At 40.3% G+C, this 20654-nt stretch overlaps 1 protein-coding gene across 3 annotated transcripts in view; it reads left to right on the top strand.

The window, feature by feature from the left end:
- ATXN10 (ataxin 10) overlaps positions 1-20654 on the top strand; it is a 152783-nt gene that overhangs the window by 41303 nt on the left and 90826 nt on the right. For all 3 annotated transcript variants that reach the window (XM_059081679.2, XM_067010425.1, XM_067010424.1), the window contains exons 5-7: positions 332-490; positions 7356-7436; positions 15237-15402. In XM_059081679.2, the coding sequence (XP_058937662.1) occupies positions 332-490; positions 7356-7436; positions 15237-15402 (406 nt within the window). The remainder of the gene's footprint in view (positions 1-331; positions 491-7355; positions 7437-15236; positions 15403-20654) is intronic.

A 20654-nucleotide genomic window follows, 5' to 3' on the forward strand; every position in this document is an offset into this window, starting at 1 on the left:
TTTTGGTTTTCTTTCTAACAAGAGTGAACATTTTAATGCTTTATAAATGGAATCATTTTATCTTTTTCTTTAATCAGATGTTATTTGCTTTTTGCCTCTGACTCATAAGTGGACTGCAGCTTTTGTATTGGGTACTCTGTGACTAACTTTCAATTTGCTATTTTTGCCATAAATTATGTGCTTGTTTAAAAGTGTTGTAATTCTTCATTAAATCCTTAAAAATATCAGTATATACTGAACTTGTTAATGGGATTATTATTATTTATGAGTTATAATCATGTTTTATCATGCTGCTAAGTTGGGCTAACACCCTGATTTCTTTATTTGGAAGGTCTTGCTTAAATCATCCAGACAAAAAAATTGTTGCCTACTCATCAATGATTTTGTTCACATCCCTTAATTCTGAAAGAATGAAGGAGCTGGAAGAAAACCTCAATATTGCGATTGATGTCATAGAAGCTCACCAGAAGCAGCCTGAATCGGAATGGCCGTGAGTATCTTGTTAGAAATGTGGCTGCTTAAACATCCTGACATCACTTTCCTGGTAGAGGTTTTAAGTAAAAGTTTGAATTATAACAATTGAACAATAAGTTAAAGCTTAACATATGTTGAAAAACTAGGAAAAGATCCCATTTCTAGCCTTTCTTGTTTGTAAATAAATATGTGTTTCTCTGATATCCTTTCTATTTTGACTTCTGCTTGGGATGGAATATATTTTTGATCCTTTCCCAAGATAATTTGTTCTATTTTCCATAAAGCTGGAGTATTACTTTCAGGCCCTAAATGTCTTTGTGGCATTTTATGTTTCTGATTAGTGGGACCCCACCTCCCTCATAAAATATTACCACACAAATTATGCATTTACAGAAATAGTAATTCTGCAAAAGAATTTAATTACAAATTTACAGTTTATAGCTTAGAAAATATTAAACGTGATTGAGACTCTTCTTGTTGTAAAGGTCTTTATCTTTGGTTCTTCCCTTGAGCAGATACAGGGTAAGAAAGTCAACACAATGAATTCTGAGTGAAAGTTGAGAATTTGCTTGTAACTTTGTGCAGCCCCTGGAATGGAAAGTATATTATATTTAGGAAAACAGTCCCAGCAACTAACTTATAAAAACTCATGCATAATTGACAGCCATTTAAATGACCATTTTTGAGTTGCAAGAAAAAATCTGCCTGTCACTGGCATTCCATCATCATTGCTTTGTGTATCTAATATTATTTGCCCCCAGGATTATACACTCAATGTTATGCCATAAGGTGGTGTAGCAAAGAATTCCAGTTGTCTGTATGGATGTCCAGACAGAATGCTTTTTTTCTGCCTGTATTGTAAACTGTGAGAGACAGTTCTTATCCTTTAGATAGTGCCAAAGTAAAAATGCTGCTTTCTTTACTCACTAGTAGATGTTTACTATTTGTTGAATGAACGAAAGAATAAATGGATTTTACTCCTCATTGTTTTGACCTGAAAGCAGCATGGAGAACCAGACCCTAGCACAAGGTTTAAGTTCACCTGAACTTCTTTCCAGAGAGGCTACCAGAGCAGAAGTACCTGGGGAACATCCCAGGGGGCACAGAAGTCAGGAAACTGAGCGCTTGTTTTGATTTTTAGGTAAATGAGGAACCGTAACTAAGGCACCGAACTTCTGTGGGCCTCTTCTTCCTTACTTCTAGAATGAAAGAAGTGATTTAGGTTAGAAGTTTCCAGACTTGAATTTCGTGTCCCATATGTTGTTTTAAAGGCATGTGGACGTGGTTACAAACTCACTGGAATGGTTGGTTTGGCACAAGGACTGTTGGGTAGCGACACTGCCTGTCTTGCTGTCTACCTGTCAGAGCTTGAATGGCAGTACCTTAAGATGTCATTCTTGCCCCTTTTGCTCTGATGACTTTACCTTTATAATTATATTTGGTGAAAGCGAAGGAGCCAGTATTCAGTTCTGGTGACTTTTAAAGCATATGGTTTTGCATTTGGCTGGTTACCTGGTGAGCACAAGCTTGACGTCATTGCCACTCAGTACTTACCTGAGTAACTCCAAAGTGCAAAGCAGTGCTCAGGAGATTTAGCTGGAAAATGAGTAGTCCATCTGCACCTCTGGGTTCTCAGAGTTTTTCCTGGGTTGGTCCTCCACATCCGGGAGCTGCCTGTCTGTACGTCCCTGGTTTGAAGCCTGACTTACACTAAGGGGTAGTGCCCAAGTGGCTTTGCTCTGTCTTATTGAGGGCTCACCGCGAGACATTGCTGAGAGCGCTGCCCGCTGTGTCACGAGAGAAGGGGCTCTGGTTTCTCTGCAAAGACTGATTGCCCTTTTCATGAGGGATCTGATTTGCTTTTACCTTGGAAAACCCGTGGATTAGAAACTATTCCTGCTTTGTGCAGGCTTCTAGGAAATTCAGAAAACATGCAGATGCTTGCTTCAAACATTAATTAATTAATTCAGTAATTATTGATGGAGTGCTTGAAGTATACCAGGTACTGTTCATGGCACTGGAGATTCAAAATTAATAAGATGTTACGTTTTAGTGAGAGACAGATAATGAACCTAAAACCCCAAATAAATGTATAACAAACGTCAGATAAATTGGAATAAAAATACACAGAATGTGTACTGAGCTGTCCTGTCCCTTAGAATGGTACTTGACTCATAGTAAACGCTGTCTAGTATTAGCTAGTATTTTATTAGTAGTAATACAAACATGATTGGTACAGAAGACAGACAGTGGAAAAAACAAGAATCAATGTTGGATCTTTTTTTTTTTTTTTGGCCATGGCATGTGGGACCCCTGCAGTGGAGGCGCGGAGTCCTAACCACTAGACCGCCAGGGAATTCCCATGTTGAATCTTGATTAAGTACTCTGGTGAGGTGAGGTGATGCAGAGTAACTTTGTGCTACTTTAAAATTTGGAGGTCAAGGAAACCTTTCCTGAGTTGGTGACATTTGAACCGAGAACTGGGTAGCCAATCATTGGAAGATCTGTGGGTAAAGGTGGAGACAGATTGGGAAGAACAGTCCCAGCAGTGAATACACAGGGTGCAAAGACCCCAAGGCAGAGGCCTCTGTCGCAGGACTAGGGAGCCCAGGGTTTGGACAGCATAGTGAGTGAAGGGGTACCTGGAGGCCAGTGATGTGGGGCTTTGTGAACCAGGAAAAGGTGATCGATTTACTCTTTGCCATGAGAGGCGATTGGGGAAGTTTTAAGCAGTGTATGGAACGACCTGGTCTGTGTTAGTTAGTTAGTTAGTTATACATATTTATCTTTCGCTGCGTTGGGTCTTCGTTGTGGTGCACAGGTGTCTCATTGCGGTGGCTTCTCTTGCTACGGAGCACGGGCTGTAGGCGCGTGGGCTTCAGTAGTTGTGGCACGTGGGCTCTAGAGCGCAGGCTCGGTATTTGTGGCGCATGGGCTTAGTTGCTCCGCGGCATGTGGGCTCTTTCCTGACCAGGGCTCGAACCCGTGTCCCCTGCGCTGGCAGACGGATTCTTAACCACTGAACCACCAGGGAAGTCCCTGGTCTGTGTTTCGAAGGCTCCCTCTGGTTGCTGGACTGAGGCTGAGCTGTGGGGAGGGGAGAGGGAGGAATGGAGGCTGGGCTGCCTGTTAGGAGGCAGTTGTAGCTGTCAGGAGGCCAGGGTGGCTTAGATGAGGGTCGCCGCAGTGGGATGAAGAGAGGTGAATAGACTGCGTGTGCTCTGCGGGCGGAGCTGGTGGGGCTTATTATGGATTCGATTTTAGGGGTGAGGTGGGAGAGAGGAAGGCAAGGGTGGGAGCTGGGTTTTTGGCTTGTTTGAGTGAATGAGGTGGGTGGAACAGTTTGGGGTGGGGCTAGGGGACATCAGGAGTTTGTTTTGACTGCGTTAAGTTTGAGGTGCCTTCTCTGCATCTGAGTGGAGCTGTCCTGTGGCCTTGTTGACACATGTCATCCTGCATATGGGCAGGTATGATTGTAGGATAAATTCACAATTCGCAGTTACTACAGAATGTGCTTTTATAATTTTGACAGACACTTCCAAGTTGTCCTTCATAGATGTTATACCAGTATATACTTCCCTTGGCAAATTTTGAGAGTAGTACCTGGTTTCCTTTATCACTGTAACAGAGTGTGCTATCAAAGTTTTGGATTTGCCAGTTCTGCCAAGGTTTAAAATAGTATCATTGTATAGTTTTATTTTGTATTTTTCTTGTTACGAGGTTGAGCATCTTTTTATATATTGAAGATTCTAATTTTCTTTTATGTACATTCTCATTTTCTTCACCCATTTTTGTTTTAGGATGGCAGTCTTTCCATATATGTAGGAATATTTTTTAAATTAGGGATATTAGTCCTTTGTATGAAATAAAATCCAGATTTTTTTTCTCACTTTTTTGTCTTTTGACTTCGCTTGTGGCACTTTTCTTCATGTAAAGTTTTTTGCTATTTTAGTAGATGAAATTGCCGGTCTTTTTTTAATGTCTTAAGATTTTTGGTAATAGCTATAAAGGCCTTTTCTCTACTTAGGTTTTCTTCCAGTATTGTATCATTTCAGTTTTGATGTTTAAGTGTTTGATCTGCTTGGAATTTATCTTGGTATAAAGGTCCCAGTGTGGACCTCCTTTCATCTTAGCTCCAGGTAATGCTGGTGGTCACAGCAACAGCACTGTAGTGGACCCATCTTTCCTTTGTCTTTGCCCCATTCCCTGCACCCTTGACCACCCCTATGTGTGGAAAACATTTTCAATTCAAGTTCCACTTCTTGACCACACATTCCAGCATGTAGAATAACTCTTTCCTTCACTGAGTGTGTCTCAGTCTGCTAATTAGTCCATAAGGATTTTATAAAAATATTGATCAGAATACACTTACCGTGCATTTTTTAGGGTATTTTGTTTGTTTAGGAGGAAATTCTCCAAAGTGCCTTTTATTTGCACAACCTGATTGAGTTGGGTTTGTTGTTTCTTGTCTGAAAACTGTTCCATATATTTTGTCTGCTTTGGTAGTTGTTTAAGGTAGGAGGTCAGTCGTTCATCTGTTATGCCTGGAATTGGAAGTGATAGTTGGAGATTTTAACACTCACTTTTTAGCCACTGATAGAAGTAGACAAGCATCAGTATAGATGTAGATGATCTCAGTAGTACTGAGATAGGTAGCCACCCTCACATGAGTCTGGTTTATAGAACATTGTCTCAACACTTGGAAAATTTACTTTCTTTTCAACTGTCTGCATTATGTTCACTAAGATAGACCATAGTCTGGGCTATAAAAAGTCTCAATGAATATATGAAAAGGATTGAAAACATACGGAATATGTTCCCTGACCACAGTTAGCCTAGAAAACCATAGCAAGATGATCTAGAAAAATTCTAAAGTTTTGGAAATTAGCATATCTAAATAATTGATTTGTCAAAATGAAATCACAAGGCAAATTAGAAAATCTTTTGAACTGAAGGATAATGAAAGCATAAAATTTGTGGGATAAAGCTAAAGCAGGGTTAAGAGGGAAATTTATAGCTTTAAGTGTTTATGTCAGAAAAGTAGGTCTGAAATCAGTGCCTTAAGGTTCTACTTTAAGAAGATAGAAAGAGAAGAGTACAGTAAATCCTCAGTAGAAAGAAGAAAATAAAAGGACACAAGTCAGTAACATGGAAAACAGAAAAACAATAGAAAGGATTAACAAAGGCAAAGTTGACTCTTTAAAAAGATCAACAAAATTGATTAAGAAAAAAGAAAGAGAGCACTAATGACCAGTAGCAGGAAAGAAGGCTTGGTTGTCACCTCAGTCGTAATAAACTCAAAGCCTGGTGAGGCTCCCTTCAACTGGCAGTTCTTCAGGCTGAGGGCTGTTTACAGTGGCATTCAAGGACATAAGTGTTAAGTTAGGTCCTGAGTCCCTCTTTAAACCCTGGTAGTATTTTATTGTTTATAATTCCCTTAGTGCACGGCTCTTCTTTCCTTCAGGCAGTCTTTTCAAGTCCTTTTGTGTCACCTCTAATTGAAATGTTCTCCCTTCCCTCTGCAACTAGGGGTTCACCAGACTCCTGATTCTCCTGTCCCATCCATCGCCCCTCTTCCCTGCAGCCCTCTAGTTAGATAAACTTTGTTGTTTCTGTAATCCATGATGTGTGCCTGTGTGCTGCACCTAAGACATTTTTCTCTAATTGTCTCTTTATGCGTGTGTCTCTCCACTGTTAGAGTTTGGAATTACGGCTTGGGACCTAGCCCCTCGCACACAGTATTTGGAACATTGTGTTTTTGAATGGATATGCTTGTGGGAAAATGTTTTGAGCTCCAAATAGGTGAATTATGGATGAGCTTTAGGGTCACAATTTTGTATACCTGGCTTGATATGCATGAATTTCTGTTGTCACTGTTTGATGACCTCCCTAAATTGACGTGAAAATTGAGAATTTTGAATATTACCCAGTATTGTTAGAAATATTTTACATCAGTGTTGGTGACTTATTTGAAAGGTTGTGGAAGAAACAGAATATGTGTTTAGGTTTTGTGTTTATATGAAGTGACACTGTGTCGTGGTAGTTAATATGCTTCATTTGGCTACCATACTTAAAAGGCATACTTTTATTCTGTTGTTTGTTAAGAAGTGATTAAATAAACCGTGTTTGTCAATATAAATGCTTTACTGTCATACTTATTCATAACCTTGGTTATGGATAGTATATTCTTTAGTTCTTAAGTCTTCAGATGCCCTCTGGTAAATATGATTCAGAATTAATTAATAGTACTATTCAATCTTTTTAGGTGTCACAGTGGTACTTTGAAGAAATATGCTTGTAATCTTTGCCTCAAGGGTTTCCCCAAGTTGATCTCTAAGTTTCGATGAGTGCATTGCTTGACAGTGAGGATGTTTTCTTGGTAACTTGAGAGCTCTTAAGGAGTAGATAATCAAGCCAGTATTCATTACTGTGTTGTTGGCATATGTTTAAATAAAAAGTATGACATGTCTATTTCTCTGGTTAATTTTAGCACTAAGTTTCTGACTAAAACAATTTAATATGTTTTATTATACCTGAACTTGTAGCTAAATTTCATATTATTGTTTAAACTATAGTGTTTTCCTTTCTCAACTTAGATAAAAACTATAGTAGGCCCTTTCCTCCAGTTGAATAAATTTGAATCATTTCAGTACATTTTTCAGAAATAAAATCGGAGAAAAATATTTTGAGGGTTTTCATTTTCTTTTAGCTGCTAATAGAAAAATAGTATGTGAACCTCTAAAACATTTGAAGATTACAGCTAATCAAAAATTCAATAAACAGGAGTACTTTTATGTATAAGATATGCCTATAAAGTAGATAAGACCATATCTATTTTACTATGTTTGTAGTAACCAAACCTTTCCCTCCTTTTTTCTTAGGTTCTTGATTATTACAGACCATTTTCTGAAAAGCCCGGAATTGGTTAAAGTCATGTATGCCAAAATGAGCAATCAAGAAAGGTAACCCCAAAAACCAGTGTGGTTTTGAGTATTTAGCATTCCATATAGAGTATTCTGTACACATGACTGAAAAACTGTGTGGTTTCTTAGTTGGCACAAAATCTCTAAATACATGTTTCTGTGTCAGTAATGGTTTTAAATTGGTTGGTTAACATTACAGCTCAGCCACAACAGGCAGTGATTTACGTAGGGTTGCAGAATCCAGGTTGGCGCCATTATTCAGTAAAACCATATTAAAAAATGTTAAGAACAAAATGTTATGCTTGTCCCTCGATTTTATAAAAGTAAATCATGCAGCTGTGTATTACAGCTGTATAGGTGAAATGTGCTCATTTGTTCACATCTCTGCTGTCATGATTTGGGATACATTCTGCTAGGTTTCTAGTTTTCCAGTAGATATTTTAGACTGAAAGAAAATCAGTACCCCTCTGTGACCTTCACTGGCCGTGTAGGGGAAGAGCAGTGCCCTCTGAGCCCAGAGACCTTAGTACCTTGGCTCTGTGCTTTGTTGTCATGGTAACTCTTTATGTGACCTTAGCCAGGTCTTTCACCTTGTTTGGATTCAGTTTCTTGACATGTAAAATTAGAGGATTGAATAAAATGATTCCTAGTACTTGGTCCATTCCAAGAGTGTATGTTTTTCCTAACCTGATTGGAAATGTTGCCTTAGGAAAATAAAACTTACTCAGAAGGCACGGATCTAATGATCAAAAACCGTAAAAAATGTTAATCTTTTGATTGTAGTCACAATTTTGATAATTGCTGTGGTTTTGAAATTCTTTCTGTACACTTGGGTTCCAACAGTTAATCTTTATGCACTCCTTTGTAGTCTTGGTAAGTAGTGTTTTTTTCTTCTTTAATATCTTTAACAAAAAGGAAAAGTTTGTGCTTTTAAAGTCAGTTTAAATGCCATATTTATAAATCCAGTACCCCCTGCCACCACTGTCATATGCATACTTCTCTTGCAGAAAAAGAATTAAAATAAGTAATACGAAGAGTAGTGCTATAAATTAGTAAATTGCTTTGCAGTAAGGAACGTCCGAATGCGAGAGAATACACAGCTTAATATTCAAGTTTATATTTTCCATATTCCTATCAAATGATCTATTGTTAACCGATCCATTTCCTAACCAAATGAGGATGAGAGACTAAACATTGTCCATTTTTATTTATACAGAACTTGTAGCCATGGCTTTCCTACTTCATACAAATTCCTTACTCAGCTGCCACCTCTTCCCCGTCCTCTATTTTTCTTCCACAGGAGAAGTGCTTTTGTTTCATCACATCGTCTGTTACGCATTGTATCACGTCACACGCCCGCTTGCCGTTGTATGACACTAGTGCTAGATTGTTAGCTCTGTGAGGGCCAAGATTTGGTCCTTTTTATTCTGTGGTGTCCACATTTCCTAGCCAGTGCGTGGCACGTAACAAGCGCTAAAAAAAGTTTTTGAATGAAAGCTTGTGTAGACGAATGAATTTTTCTTGCTCATGAAAAGTTTCATCTAGTATATTCATTAGTGTAACACCACCTACTGGATTGGAAACCTCGGAGTTATCCCCACCTCCTCCTCCGCTTTCCACTGGTCGGTAAGCCTTACCGAGTATATCACCTTAGTATGTTGTGAATTCACTCGCTTGTCACAGCTCTGGTTTACATGTCACCTTTGACTGGACTTTGGCTACAGCCTGTTTAAAAACTGTGATAAAATACACATAATATAGAATTTACCATCGTACCCTTTTTAAAACGTACAGTTCAGTAGTTTAAGTGTATTCACATTGTTGTGCAACCAATCTCCAGAACTTTTTCATCTTGTAAAATGGAAACTATACCCATTAAACAACTACCCCCATTTCCCCCTCCCCCAGCCCCTGGCAACCACCATTCTACTTTCTGTCTCGATGAACTTGGCTCCCCTAAGTACAGTTGATCCTTGAACAATGCAGGGCTCAGAGGCACCGAACACCAGCGTCAGAAACCCGAGTGTAACTTACAGTCGACCTCTGCATCCGAGGGTCCTCTGTGCCCTTGGATTCAGCCAACGGCAGATCGTGTACTACTGTAGTGCCTGTTTATTGAAAAAATTCCACATACACGTGGACCCACACAGTTCAAATCCATGTTGTTCAAGGGTCAACGGTACCTCACATGAGTGGAGTCACACAGTATTTGTCCTTTCACGACTGGCTTATTTCACAAAGTTAGTCCATGTTATAGCATGTGTCGCAATTTCCTTCCTTCCCAAGGCTGAATAATATTCCACCGTATGTACTGACATATGTCACATTTTGCTTATCTAGTCGTCCATTGATGGACAACTGGGTCGCTTCCACCTTTCGGCTACTGTGAATAATACTGCTGTGAACAATACTGATTGTTCTAATTTTTGTTTTTCCCTTCTCCTCTGTCATCTACTGAACTGCCTGCATGGGTCTTGCCCTGTCATTTAGTGGCGTATATAACTTGTTACAGGATGCAGCTAGATTCCGTGGTGTGGTGTTCAAGGCCCTTTTTAAACGTAGCTTCATTTCCAGCTCCTTCTCGTTCTCTCCCCCAGTCACCACACTGTAGCCACACAGAACTCCTCTCAGTTTTCCAGGCTTTCCCTTTGGCTTCATACTTCTGTGTGTGTCCTTTTCTCTGCCCGAAATGTCCTGGCTAGCCCCTCTCCTTCTGGTGAATACACACTCATGCTCTGTTGGCCCTTTTCAGATACTGCCTGCCTTCTGTTGGCTCTCCAGACTTTCCCAGGCAAAGTTCTTTGCGTCCTCATCTGCACGTTTATCATGATAATTTCCTTTTCTGCTAGACTATGTATTCTTCAAGGATAAAAACTGAATCTTGTGAGTTCTCTATTCTTAACACCCACCAGAATCAGTGCTGGAACAGTATTGGAATGGAAAACTCTACTAATACCAAACACTTACTGGAGCCTGTCTGTAAGATGCCGTCTCTGTTGATACTGTAGACAGCAGATGGCTCTGTCAGCCAAGAGGAGGTGGTGTGCTGCCATGGACTTCGTGGGTCTTGGCCGGTTCCGGTGGAGCTCACTGTGGGAACTGCTGAGTCTGCTACTTGTCTTTGCTCAGGGGTGGGAGGAGGGGATGGGGTCTTGGCAGGAGTGTTCAGAGTTCTGCGGCAAAGTAGAGGCTGCTGGGTTCCCTGTTGACTCGTTTGGGGCAATGACAGATAATTCTTTGTTCAGAGTGGAACGTCGACTGAATAATAGGATTGAAAAGATATGCTTTTCTCAACAGGGATGTATAACAAATTAACTTCTCCCCTTGCACCTGGAATGGTGCTGCACACCATCCTGTGAGTACCGAGAAGACAGTCAGGACATTTTCTGTGTTCTGTGGTTCAGATGAGGGACTGCACTGGAGATTTCTGGGGGGCCTTTGTGGTGTCTCAGCTGGGAACACACACCAGAGGCTCCAGAGGCAAGCCCAGGCTGTGGCCCCAACCTGCTGAATTAGAGTATCTGGTTGGGTTGGGGCTGTTAGATTTAAAACGCTTGGGGCTCAGTCAGCAAAATAAGCACTGTATTCATTAAGCACCTGCTGGCGGTCCTCGGGGCCCCAGGGTGCACAGTCCCAACCCGCCCTTAGTGTGGGCACGCAGGGAGGGGAAGCGCCGTGTGAGTTCGGAAGCTCTTTTCTTGTTCTGGTTCTTTTCGTTGTCGCAGTTAGTTGACTCCTTCACCCTGGTAGTTTATTTGGGCAGATTACTTGGTGAAGATATTTTGGATACAGGGTCAAAATCAATTCACATGGCGTGATTCAGCAGAAATGAGAGCCTGTGGTTATACAATTTTCTTGTCCCCCTTCCCAGCGAATTGGAGTAGTATTGAATTAAACTAGCTGCTCTTGGAAACCGACTGTTGTAGTTTTCAGGTTTACAGTTAGTGTAGCATCGTAGTTAAGAGCAGAGGCTAGATGTGCCACTCACTACTTGGGTAAGTTACTCTTCGGAACTCTGTTTCATCTGTGCAGTGAGGATCATAATGGTAGGCACCCCCTGAAATTGTCGTGGTTACTAACTGACATGTATATAACGCTCTCAGTGCTGGCGTGTAATTGTGCTGGCGTGTAATTGTCACTCAGTAACTGTGAGTGGCCATTTCTGCTTCCATGTTCTTGCTGTAATTACTACTTCTCTGATGATCTTGACTTTTCTCCTCCAGGTAGCATCACTGTTATGTATGAAGGCCATACACAGCCGTTGTCATTGAATCCTCAAAGAGACCTAGTGAAATAGATGCGATTCTTGCCATGTAGGCATTTTCCCTGGGTTACAGAGGTAGCAGAGGTGGTATTTGAACTCTTTCTGTCTGATGCCAAATCGCCGATCATTTCCCCTGTAACGCACCAACTTCTTATATCTGTAATTTGTGAAGGGACTAATGAGATTAATTCAGCAACAGCTGTCTGCCTGTATCTTGGTTAGCCTGTTTTCCAGGTTAATAAAAGTTTTGGCCTTTGCGGCATGCCATTCTACAAATTATACAGGTGGAGTAGTTATTCAGAATTTGTTAGAGATGTCAGTCTTTGAATTACTGATATTTTATTTCCAGAATTACAGGGTATTATTTCCTGCCCTGGAACGCTCCTGAAACGCCCTCCGCCTTTGCCCTTCACTCTCATAAAAAACGTACCTGTTTCAAGATGGTGCAAACATGGCTTTTGAAATTGTAGACTGCATCAGATTTAAGCATAACTTTAAAATATGAATCTTGCTATAGAATTTTCTCCTAAAATCCTTCACGTGTACATTGCTGTCAGTTTTTTTATGAAACAGGAGTCATCATTTTGAGGACAGGGTATGTAACTGTTCAATCAGAAGTGAATTAGAATGCTAATGACAGCCAGTGATTGAGAGAGAAAATTATAGAGTGACTCTGAGTTGAGTGGTTTGTCTGGTGAGCCTGAGGCAGCTCAAGTGATGATTTCTGGTTTAAAGGAAGTAAGACTGAGGTGTAATAATTTTAGACAGCTAGTCTCTGACCTCTTTGGGTATTCCCCCCCCCCCCCCCGGTTAAATTATTTATCTAGTTTTGGCTGCGTCAGGTCTTAGTTGCGGCATGGGATCTTTTGTTGTGGCATGTGGGCTTCAGAGCACGTGGGCTCAGTAGTTGCAACATGTGGGCTCTCTAGTTGAGGCTCGGGCTTAGTAGTTGTGGCGCGCGGGCTTAGATGCCCCGCAGCATGTGGGATCTTAGTTCCCTGACCGGGGATCAAACCCACGTCCCCTGCATTGGAAGGTGGATTCTTTACCACTGGACCACCAGGGAAGTCCCTGACTGGGTCTTTCTACTTTTGCATCCTTCACTCCTGAGTGAATGGATTTGTTAGACCACTTGTGTTCTGTTATATTTTCAAGGAAGTATTTCGTGTGGTTCCCCCGAGACTGGAAGAAGTAAGACATTCCATATTATGTCCCATTTTCCCTGACTGCCGTACTTTTCAGTACACATACGTTTTCTGGCATAGAAGTGGGGATAGCAAATGAAATGCACAATCAAAATAAATGCTTATGAGAGAAAATTTACTACTTGAATTATATGTCCTATGTGTGATTCCTTTATTTTATGAGAAGGATTTTTTGTTTTGTTTTTCTTTTTCTTGGCCGCTCCATGTGGCTTGTGGGATCTTAGTTCCCCAACCAGGGATTGAACCCGGCCCCTCGGCAGTGAAAGCGCGGAGTCCTAACCACTGGACTTCCAGGGAATTCCCGAAAAGGATAGTTTTTGATGGTGGCTAGAAGTAGAGGGAGTTGGAGAGTTACGTGGGGATTCTGGGTGGGAGAGCCCCATATATCAGACTAAAGTTTTTGGACACACTCCTTAACAGTGGGAGCCTTTAAAAGTTTTTACTGGCAGATGACTTAATATAAGTACGATCGTTTAATGAAGTATAATTTATTCTCAGGTAATATTCAAGCTTGGTTTATATTTTTATATTTTAAAGATTCATTTCTGATATTTTCCCCCTTTTTTCCTTCCAGATACTCATTCCCCATCTCCTTAGATCTCCCATCTTGTAATCACTTAACAGAGTGTAGAGATGCATCTCCTCAGCCAGGGAGAAGTCTGAGGGAAGCACTGCCCCTGGGTGACTGTGTAAATCAGGCAGGAAATCTGCATTTACCTTACCTCTTGGGGCCACCTCTCATGTCTCCCCCTGTCAGCCGGTCTCCTTGGACCCCAGGGCCTTCCTGTGGCTGCTGGACAGCCTGGGTTACCGCCACCCCGTGGCCCAGCTTTTGTCCGGACCCCACCTGCCTCCTTCAGGGTCTGCTCCTTCCTCGTTCACGGTCTGCCTGGCGTTTGGGCCTTTCCCCCAGTTATGACCTGTCTTGTCCCTCATTCCTCTTCACCCTGTTTGGGGGAGTAGTCCACTGGGCGCTGAACTCCCTAAAGCCAGGCATCACGGCTTCTTAGACCTCGAAATAACTGCCAGATTACAAAGACTATTTTTAGAGCAGACGTTTGGGTTCCTTTTGAGTCTTACGTTCTAGGTGACCTCTTCCTTAGCATTCCCGGAGGATCGTCCTGCTCAGGGAAGGTGCAGGGCCTGGCTCTGGGCCAGAGCACCCCGTTCATCTTCAGAGATCATATGTGAATTCGAGAAAACAAACACACCCCATTACTCAACTACTTGTTGTTCTTTTGTGCTCAGTCGAGGGGATTATTTGTTTTGTTTTGGATTAATAATTTCTATAAGAAATCTGAAGTTTTAGGAGTTTTGAAAATCACTAAGGTCTGTGGGTGATACTAACAGACTGATGATCTTTGCCAGCCTTTGGCTAAAATACAGGAAGAGTTCAGCACGTTTTATTTTCTACTTGAAGCAGTAACCAATTCTTATTTTTCTCTTAGTGAGACATGCTCCCTGCCTAATACAAGTATATTTTCCCCCATTTGCTAAGCATTTTAGATATTTGTATCACTTCTGATATAGAAATACGTGAGAATTATGCATATCAGAAAAAAATCCCAATCAGAATGTGATTTGGAGAACCATCCTACTTGATTTATGCTGGGTAGATTGTTCTGTGTATGATTTGTTTTTCCTGGGAGAAGGAAAAGGATTATTGAATAGAAATATTTAAGTGATAATTTAAATATTGAAGTAAAAATGGCATAGGTTTGGTCTTCAGCTTTGTGTTTTTTGTAAAGTAAAATAATGAAACAAACAAAAAACCCAAACCTCACAAGGAAGATAGTGGAGTGAGCGGGTCAAGCGTTTGGCCCAGGAGGCAGGGATTGAACCCTGTGTTTGAACCCTGCCGGCAGCTCAGTATGTGTGACACTGACAGGTCAATTGATTAGCCTCACTAGGCCTTATTTCCCCCTTTGCTCTTGGGGCTGTTGACGGTATCTGCCTCAGGAAGGCTTTGTGTAGATTGAATGAGGAAATGTATGCAAAATGTTTAGCTCTGTAGTAAATAGTGAATAAATGTTAGCCCACTTAACTTCGCTATTGTTATAGTAGATGTAAATACTATAAAACTTAATTTGACAACATTTCTGAAATGTGGAATTATTCCAGTGCTGAAAGTAATGGCTATAAAAAGGTGCTTGTTTCTGTAACCAAGTCACATCAAAGAAATCAAGATTTTAAAAAACAGGCAGTTGATGAAGATTAATTGTATTCACAAAAAATATGTTTTCCCTGGCTAGACATTATAAACAAGTAAGGAATTAAAAAATTTTCTCTTAAAATGGACTCTATAAATGTTTTTAGCATTATACAGTTTCAGTATTACATAGTCATGTAAAAATCTTTTATGTTTTATAGGGTTACGTTGTTAGACCTTATGATAGCCAGAATAATGGGTGATGAGCCACTGAGCAAGGATGAGATCCCTGGGTTTTTGAGCCATGCCGAGCTGATTGCGAACACTTTTGTGGACCAGTGCAAGAGTGTGCTGAAATTGACCTCTGAGCAGCATACTGACGATGAGGTAAGAGAACAGACAGATTTTCTAACTCAGCTAGGTCCTCAGACAAAAGCTTCAAAAACTATTATAGGGACTTTCCTGGTGGCACAGTGGTTAAGAATCCACCTGCCAGTGCAGGGGACACGGGTTTGAGCCCTGGTCCGGGAAGATCCCACGTGCCGCGGAGCAACTAAACCCGTGCGCCACAACTGCTGAGCCTGCGCTCTAGAGCCCGCGAGCCACAACTACTGAAGCCCACGTGCCACAACTACTGAAGCCCGTGTGCCTAGAGCCTGTGCTCCGCAACAAGAGAAGCCACCGCAATAAGAAGCCTGCGCACTGCAGCGAAGAGTAGCCCCCGCTTAACGCAATTAGAGAAAGCCTGCGCGCAGCAACAAAGACCCGACGCAGCCATAAATACATGCATACATACATACATACGATTATATAAGTACCGTATCTGCTGAATGTTGGTGGGTGCACTCCCTCCCTAAAATTCCTATGTAGGGGCCTTTGGGATGTGATTAGGTCATGAGGGCCCTCATGAATGTAATTAGTGCTCTTATAAAAGACACCCCAGAAAAATTCCTTACCCCTTCCACCATGTAAGGGCACAGCGAGAAGTTGGCCATCTGAAGCCTAGAAGAGGCCCCTCCCCAGAACCCAACCACGCTGGCACCCTGATCTTGGGCTTCCAGCCTCCAGAACTGTGAGAAATAAATGTTTGTTGTTTATAAGCCACCCTGTCTATTGTATTTTGTCATAGGAGCCTGACTAAGACAGTATCCTTATTTTAGAACAGTTATGAAAATACAGAAAAGGGAGAACAGTGCCGTTATCTTACCATCCAGAGTTAATGACTTAACAAAATAATAGTTAATATATTTTTCTAGGCAAATAACATCAAATACATGCATGCATACATACACACATACACAAACATATATATATATATATATATATATAAAATGAAATCATTCTGGGCTTCCCTGGTGGCACAGTAGTTAAGAATCCGCCTGCCAGTGCAGGGGACGCAGGTTCGATCCCTGGTCCGGGAAGATCCCACATGCCACGGAGCAGCTGAGCCCATGTGCCACAACTACTAGAGCCCCTAGAGCCCGTGCTCAACAAGAGAAGCCACCACAATGAGAAGCCCGCGCACCACAACAAAGGGTAGCCCCTGCTCGCCGCACCTAGAGAAAGCCCGCATGCAGCCACGGGGACCCAGTGCAGCCAAAAATAAATAAATTAATTAAATTTAAAAATGAAATCATTCTGTACCACCTGTTTGTAAGTTCCTGTTTCTTCTTGTCCTGAATGTATGTAAGTTGCGTGAGGACGGAAGTTTTGACTGTTATGTTCATAGAACTATGTACATAGTAGGCACTTTAGTGAATATTTGCTGAGCGCACAAACAAGCAATACGTAGTGAATGTCTTTTTGAAATGCCGGTGTAGCATTCTGTGTAAAGAATTTACCATAATTATTTGTCTGTAGTTGGACACTTGAGTTCTTATTTCTGTTTGTTATAATTAGTGCTGTAGTCTGTGTCTTTTTAGTTATGTCTTCATACATTTTAAAATTCTCGAGCCTACCCTAGTTCATTTAGGTCTTTTCTTTACTAAGGAGATGGACACTAGCTTACAGTAATTCTGTTTCCCTCCTCTTTACTTCAGGAATTCTCTTTATTTTTGTCTGCTCCTTCCTTCCCTTCTGTCTTAAAGTTAGCATTGTTCTTTCTCTGGAATACTACTCAGCAGTAAAAAGAAATGCACTTCTGATATAACAACAGAGATGAATCTCAAACATAGAGTGGAAATAGACTAGAGAATACGCTGCATGCGTACATCTCTGTGAAATTCTACAGTGGGCCAAACTTACCAATTATAGCAAAGCAGATCAGCTGTCCCCCGGGCTGCAAGTGGAGGGGTGGAATTCATTGTCGAGGGACATGAAGGAACGTTTTGGGTAATAGAAGTGTTATACGTAGCTGTGTACAGTGACACAACCCTACTCTTCAGATGGCCATATTTCATTGCATATGAATTATACCTCAAGCGTCAATGTCAACGTGTTCGAAAACATCACAGAGGTTATTTCCATGCTGATAGGAATGGTGAGTAGAGAGGTAATCACTTGGGCCCAGAGGCGGGCATAGGTGAGCAGGCTGCCCTTTGACAGGCCCGTCCACTTGCTGTCTCCAGATGGGAAGGTAGGGAAGGTGGACCCTGACGTAGAGCATTTCCTGGAGGGCTGTGTGTGACGCTGCGGACCTGTTAACTCCCGCGGTAAGCGTAGGCCGTGATTATGCTTGTTCTGCCAAATAAGTGTATCTCCTTCATTGTGAAAATACTTTCTTCAAGGTTGCTTTGCTGTTGATTTTCTGTGCTGGTTCAGAGAGGCCATGTCAGGTCTCGCGGTAAGGTCAGTGTTTTAACTCTCCTTTCTGTGGTAGCAGAAAGCTATTCTCGTAGACTGCTTCCCTTTCTGGAGGTAGAGTTGCCTCTGTTTCCAGCAGGAGGAGCAGCGAGCTGTGCTTCAAGGAAGTTTCAAAAAGGAATTTTCCAGGAGACAGAAAATGAAGTACACTTAGTACTTGTTAAATCACAGCTTTGAACTTTTTCAAGGCACTTATATTTAAAGTATAGATGATTTCAGTATTGTACTAAGAAGTTACCTGATGTAACTTTTTATGTTTTGGAAAAGTTGTATTTTTCACACTTTTTTCTTTAAAGGTGGGAGGAATTATTATGTATTAATAGATAGAAAATTGTAGATAGTTTTTTTTTTTGAAAAGCCCAAATAGTTCACTTTTTGAAAATTCATTGATCTATATACTTATGACTTGTACTTGTTAATGTATATACGGTATCCTTTAAGGCTGAAGTTTAAAAAAAAGCCATAGTAGTGTTTAAGAAGGACCTGTACCTCAATATTAAATATACCATAAACCTGGTAGTGTATCGGAGCTGGCCTGTACCAACCTCTGAGAGTCAGTTATTAAATATGCAGAAATTTGTGAGCTTGGTAGTTTGAAGTCAGCCACGGTGGAAGTGTTTATGCCATTCACTGCTGAATCCACTGCCGGTTTACCAGCAAACCACTGCATTTACCCATTTGTGATATTTTTAGGACAAGACGTCCAATAAAGTTCTCATGATGCTATGACCTAAAAATCAGAATGAAAATAGATGTTTTTAATAGCATCAGTTTTTAAATTTATTTAATTGTTTGGCTTTAAAATTCTGAGGTCTTATTTGTGTGTTCCTTTATACAAATAGTCTTAGGTTTTCATATTAACATACCTGTTTCTGTCCTTTGGTAAGTTTTGGTTTACTACTCGTTTCCAGTTTTTGGTGTGTTTTTGTCAGTTGTAGTATGCTTATTTTTTAAGATTGAAGAGTCAGTTTAGCTTTATCTTGAATCTCAGTCTTGTCACTTGCTGTAGTGAAACTTGCCTTTCTTATGAAATATTTTCTTTGTTGTAAGAAAAAATAATTCAAGCCAAATGCTGTGAAACAGAAGGCTAAGAACTCCTCTTTTTCACCCATCCCCCATCTATTTTCTACAGATATATCAGCATATACTTTTTTCCTTCTGAAAGTTTTTTGTATATACACACCTATACATTTTGTTGCTTTTTTGAGACACAGTATACTATATATTCTATCCTGCAACTTCCTTTTCGCTTACCCTGATATTTCATACACTCAACACGTGTGCGTATTCATCTCACCCTTTTTAGTAGTTGAATAGTATTTCACTTTATAGATGCATCACAAGTTTTTTCTTCTGTTCTTCATAGATGTACATATGAGTTGCTTACACATTTGTTTTTTAAAAAACCTTCACAAATAATACTACAGTGGACATCCTTGTAAAAATATCTTTGCAATTTTGGACAAGTACGTCTGGGATTTTAAATTCCTGGAAGTTGAATTGCTGAGTAGAGAGAGTATGTTTATTTAAAATTTGTAAGAGAAATTTCTAAATGACACACCTAAGAGTACAAGAGTGTGTGGGTCTGCACCCCTTTACTAATCTAATTATCATTTCTCTCGTTTTTCAGTGATCGGTATGTTAGTTTGTTTTTCATGTTAGGTTACCTTTTAAAATACATTTATTAATGAGCATTTTCAGAAAGCTAATCTTTTGTCACACATATAAGAAACATTTTTTTGTCCATAGTTAATTTTTTGTTTGAATTTATTTATGGTAGTCTTAGCCTTTTAGGAATTTGTTGTGTTTTTAATCTAGTTAGGCTTATCAATTTTATCCTTCTGACTTCTGAATTTTTTTTTTTTAATCTTTTTTTTTTTTTTTCCTTTTTCTGGTATGCGGGCCTCTCACTGTTGTGGCCTCTCCTGTTGCGGAGCACAGGCTCCGGACGCACAGGCTCAGCGGCCACGGCTCACGGGCCCAGCTGCTTCGCGGCATGTGGGATCCTCCCGGACCGGGGCACGAACCCGTGTCCCCTGCATCGGCAGGTGGACTCTCAACCACTGCGCCACCAGGGAAGCCCAATTTTTTTTTTTTTTTTTTTTTTTTTTTTTTTTTTTTTTTTTTTTTACAGATTTAGTAAAATCATCTCCACTTAGATTGTGGAAATATACACCTATATATTCTAGTTCTTTCAGTACTTTGTCTGAGTTTTTAATTAACCTAGATTTTATTTTTGAGTAAGAAGTGTAGTATAGATCCAAATGAATTGCTTGTGTCTTTTAACACTACAAGACTATATAATCTTTGGTAGAAGACTGCTTAGGTTTGAACCTAGATTTCTTATTATTGGTGTGTGATCTTGGAAGTTACTTACCCTCTTTGTGCTCCAGTTTCTTTTGCCTGTAAAATGAATTGTATTTTAATATAAGCACTTAGTATACTGACTGGTACCTAGCTACTGTTCCCTAAAAGTTATCTGTTAATTATTTTATCAATACCATTTAGTGAATAATATCATCCTTTTTACTAATTTTAGTGCTACCCAAATCATATGTTAAATTTTTAATATGATTTTGGATCCATTTCTGGATTTCTGACCTTTTACGGTGGAAATTAGTAAGATATTAACAACTGGTAAAGAATTCAAATGAATTCATATGTTTATATGCGATAAAGTAATGCTGAAGTGAACTTACAGAGAGGTGCAGAAACTAGTCTATGCACAAGGCAATAATTAATTGCATTCTAGCCAGACTGAAGTAATCTCCATTTCTGTAGACAAGAATCATTGGCATTATTGTCAGTTTTATGCATCTGACAGTGTAAAATAGCTC

The sequence above is a fragment of the Kogia breviceps genome, chromosome 12, assembly GCF_026419965.1.
Source record: "Kogia breviceps isolate mKogBre1 chromosome 12, mKogBre1 haplotype 1, whole genome shotgun sequence".
NCBI lineage: Eukaryota > Metazoa > Chordata > Mammalia > Artiodactyla > Physeteridae > Kogia > Kogia breviceps.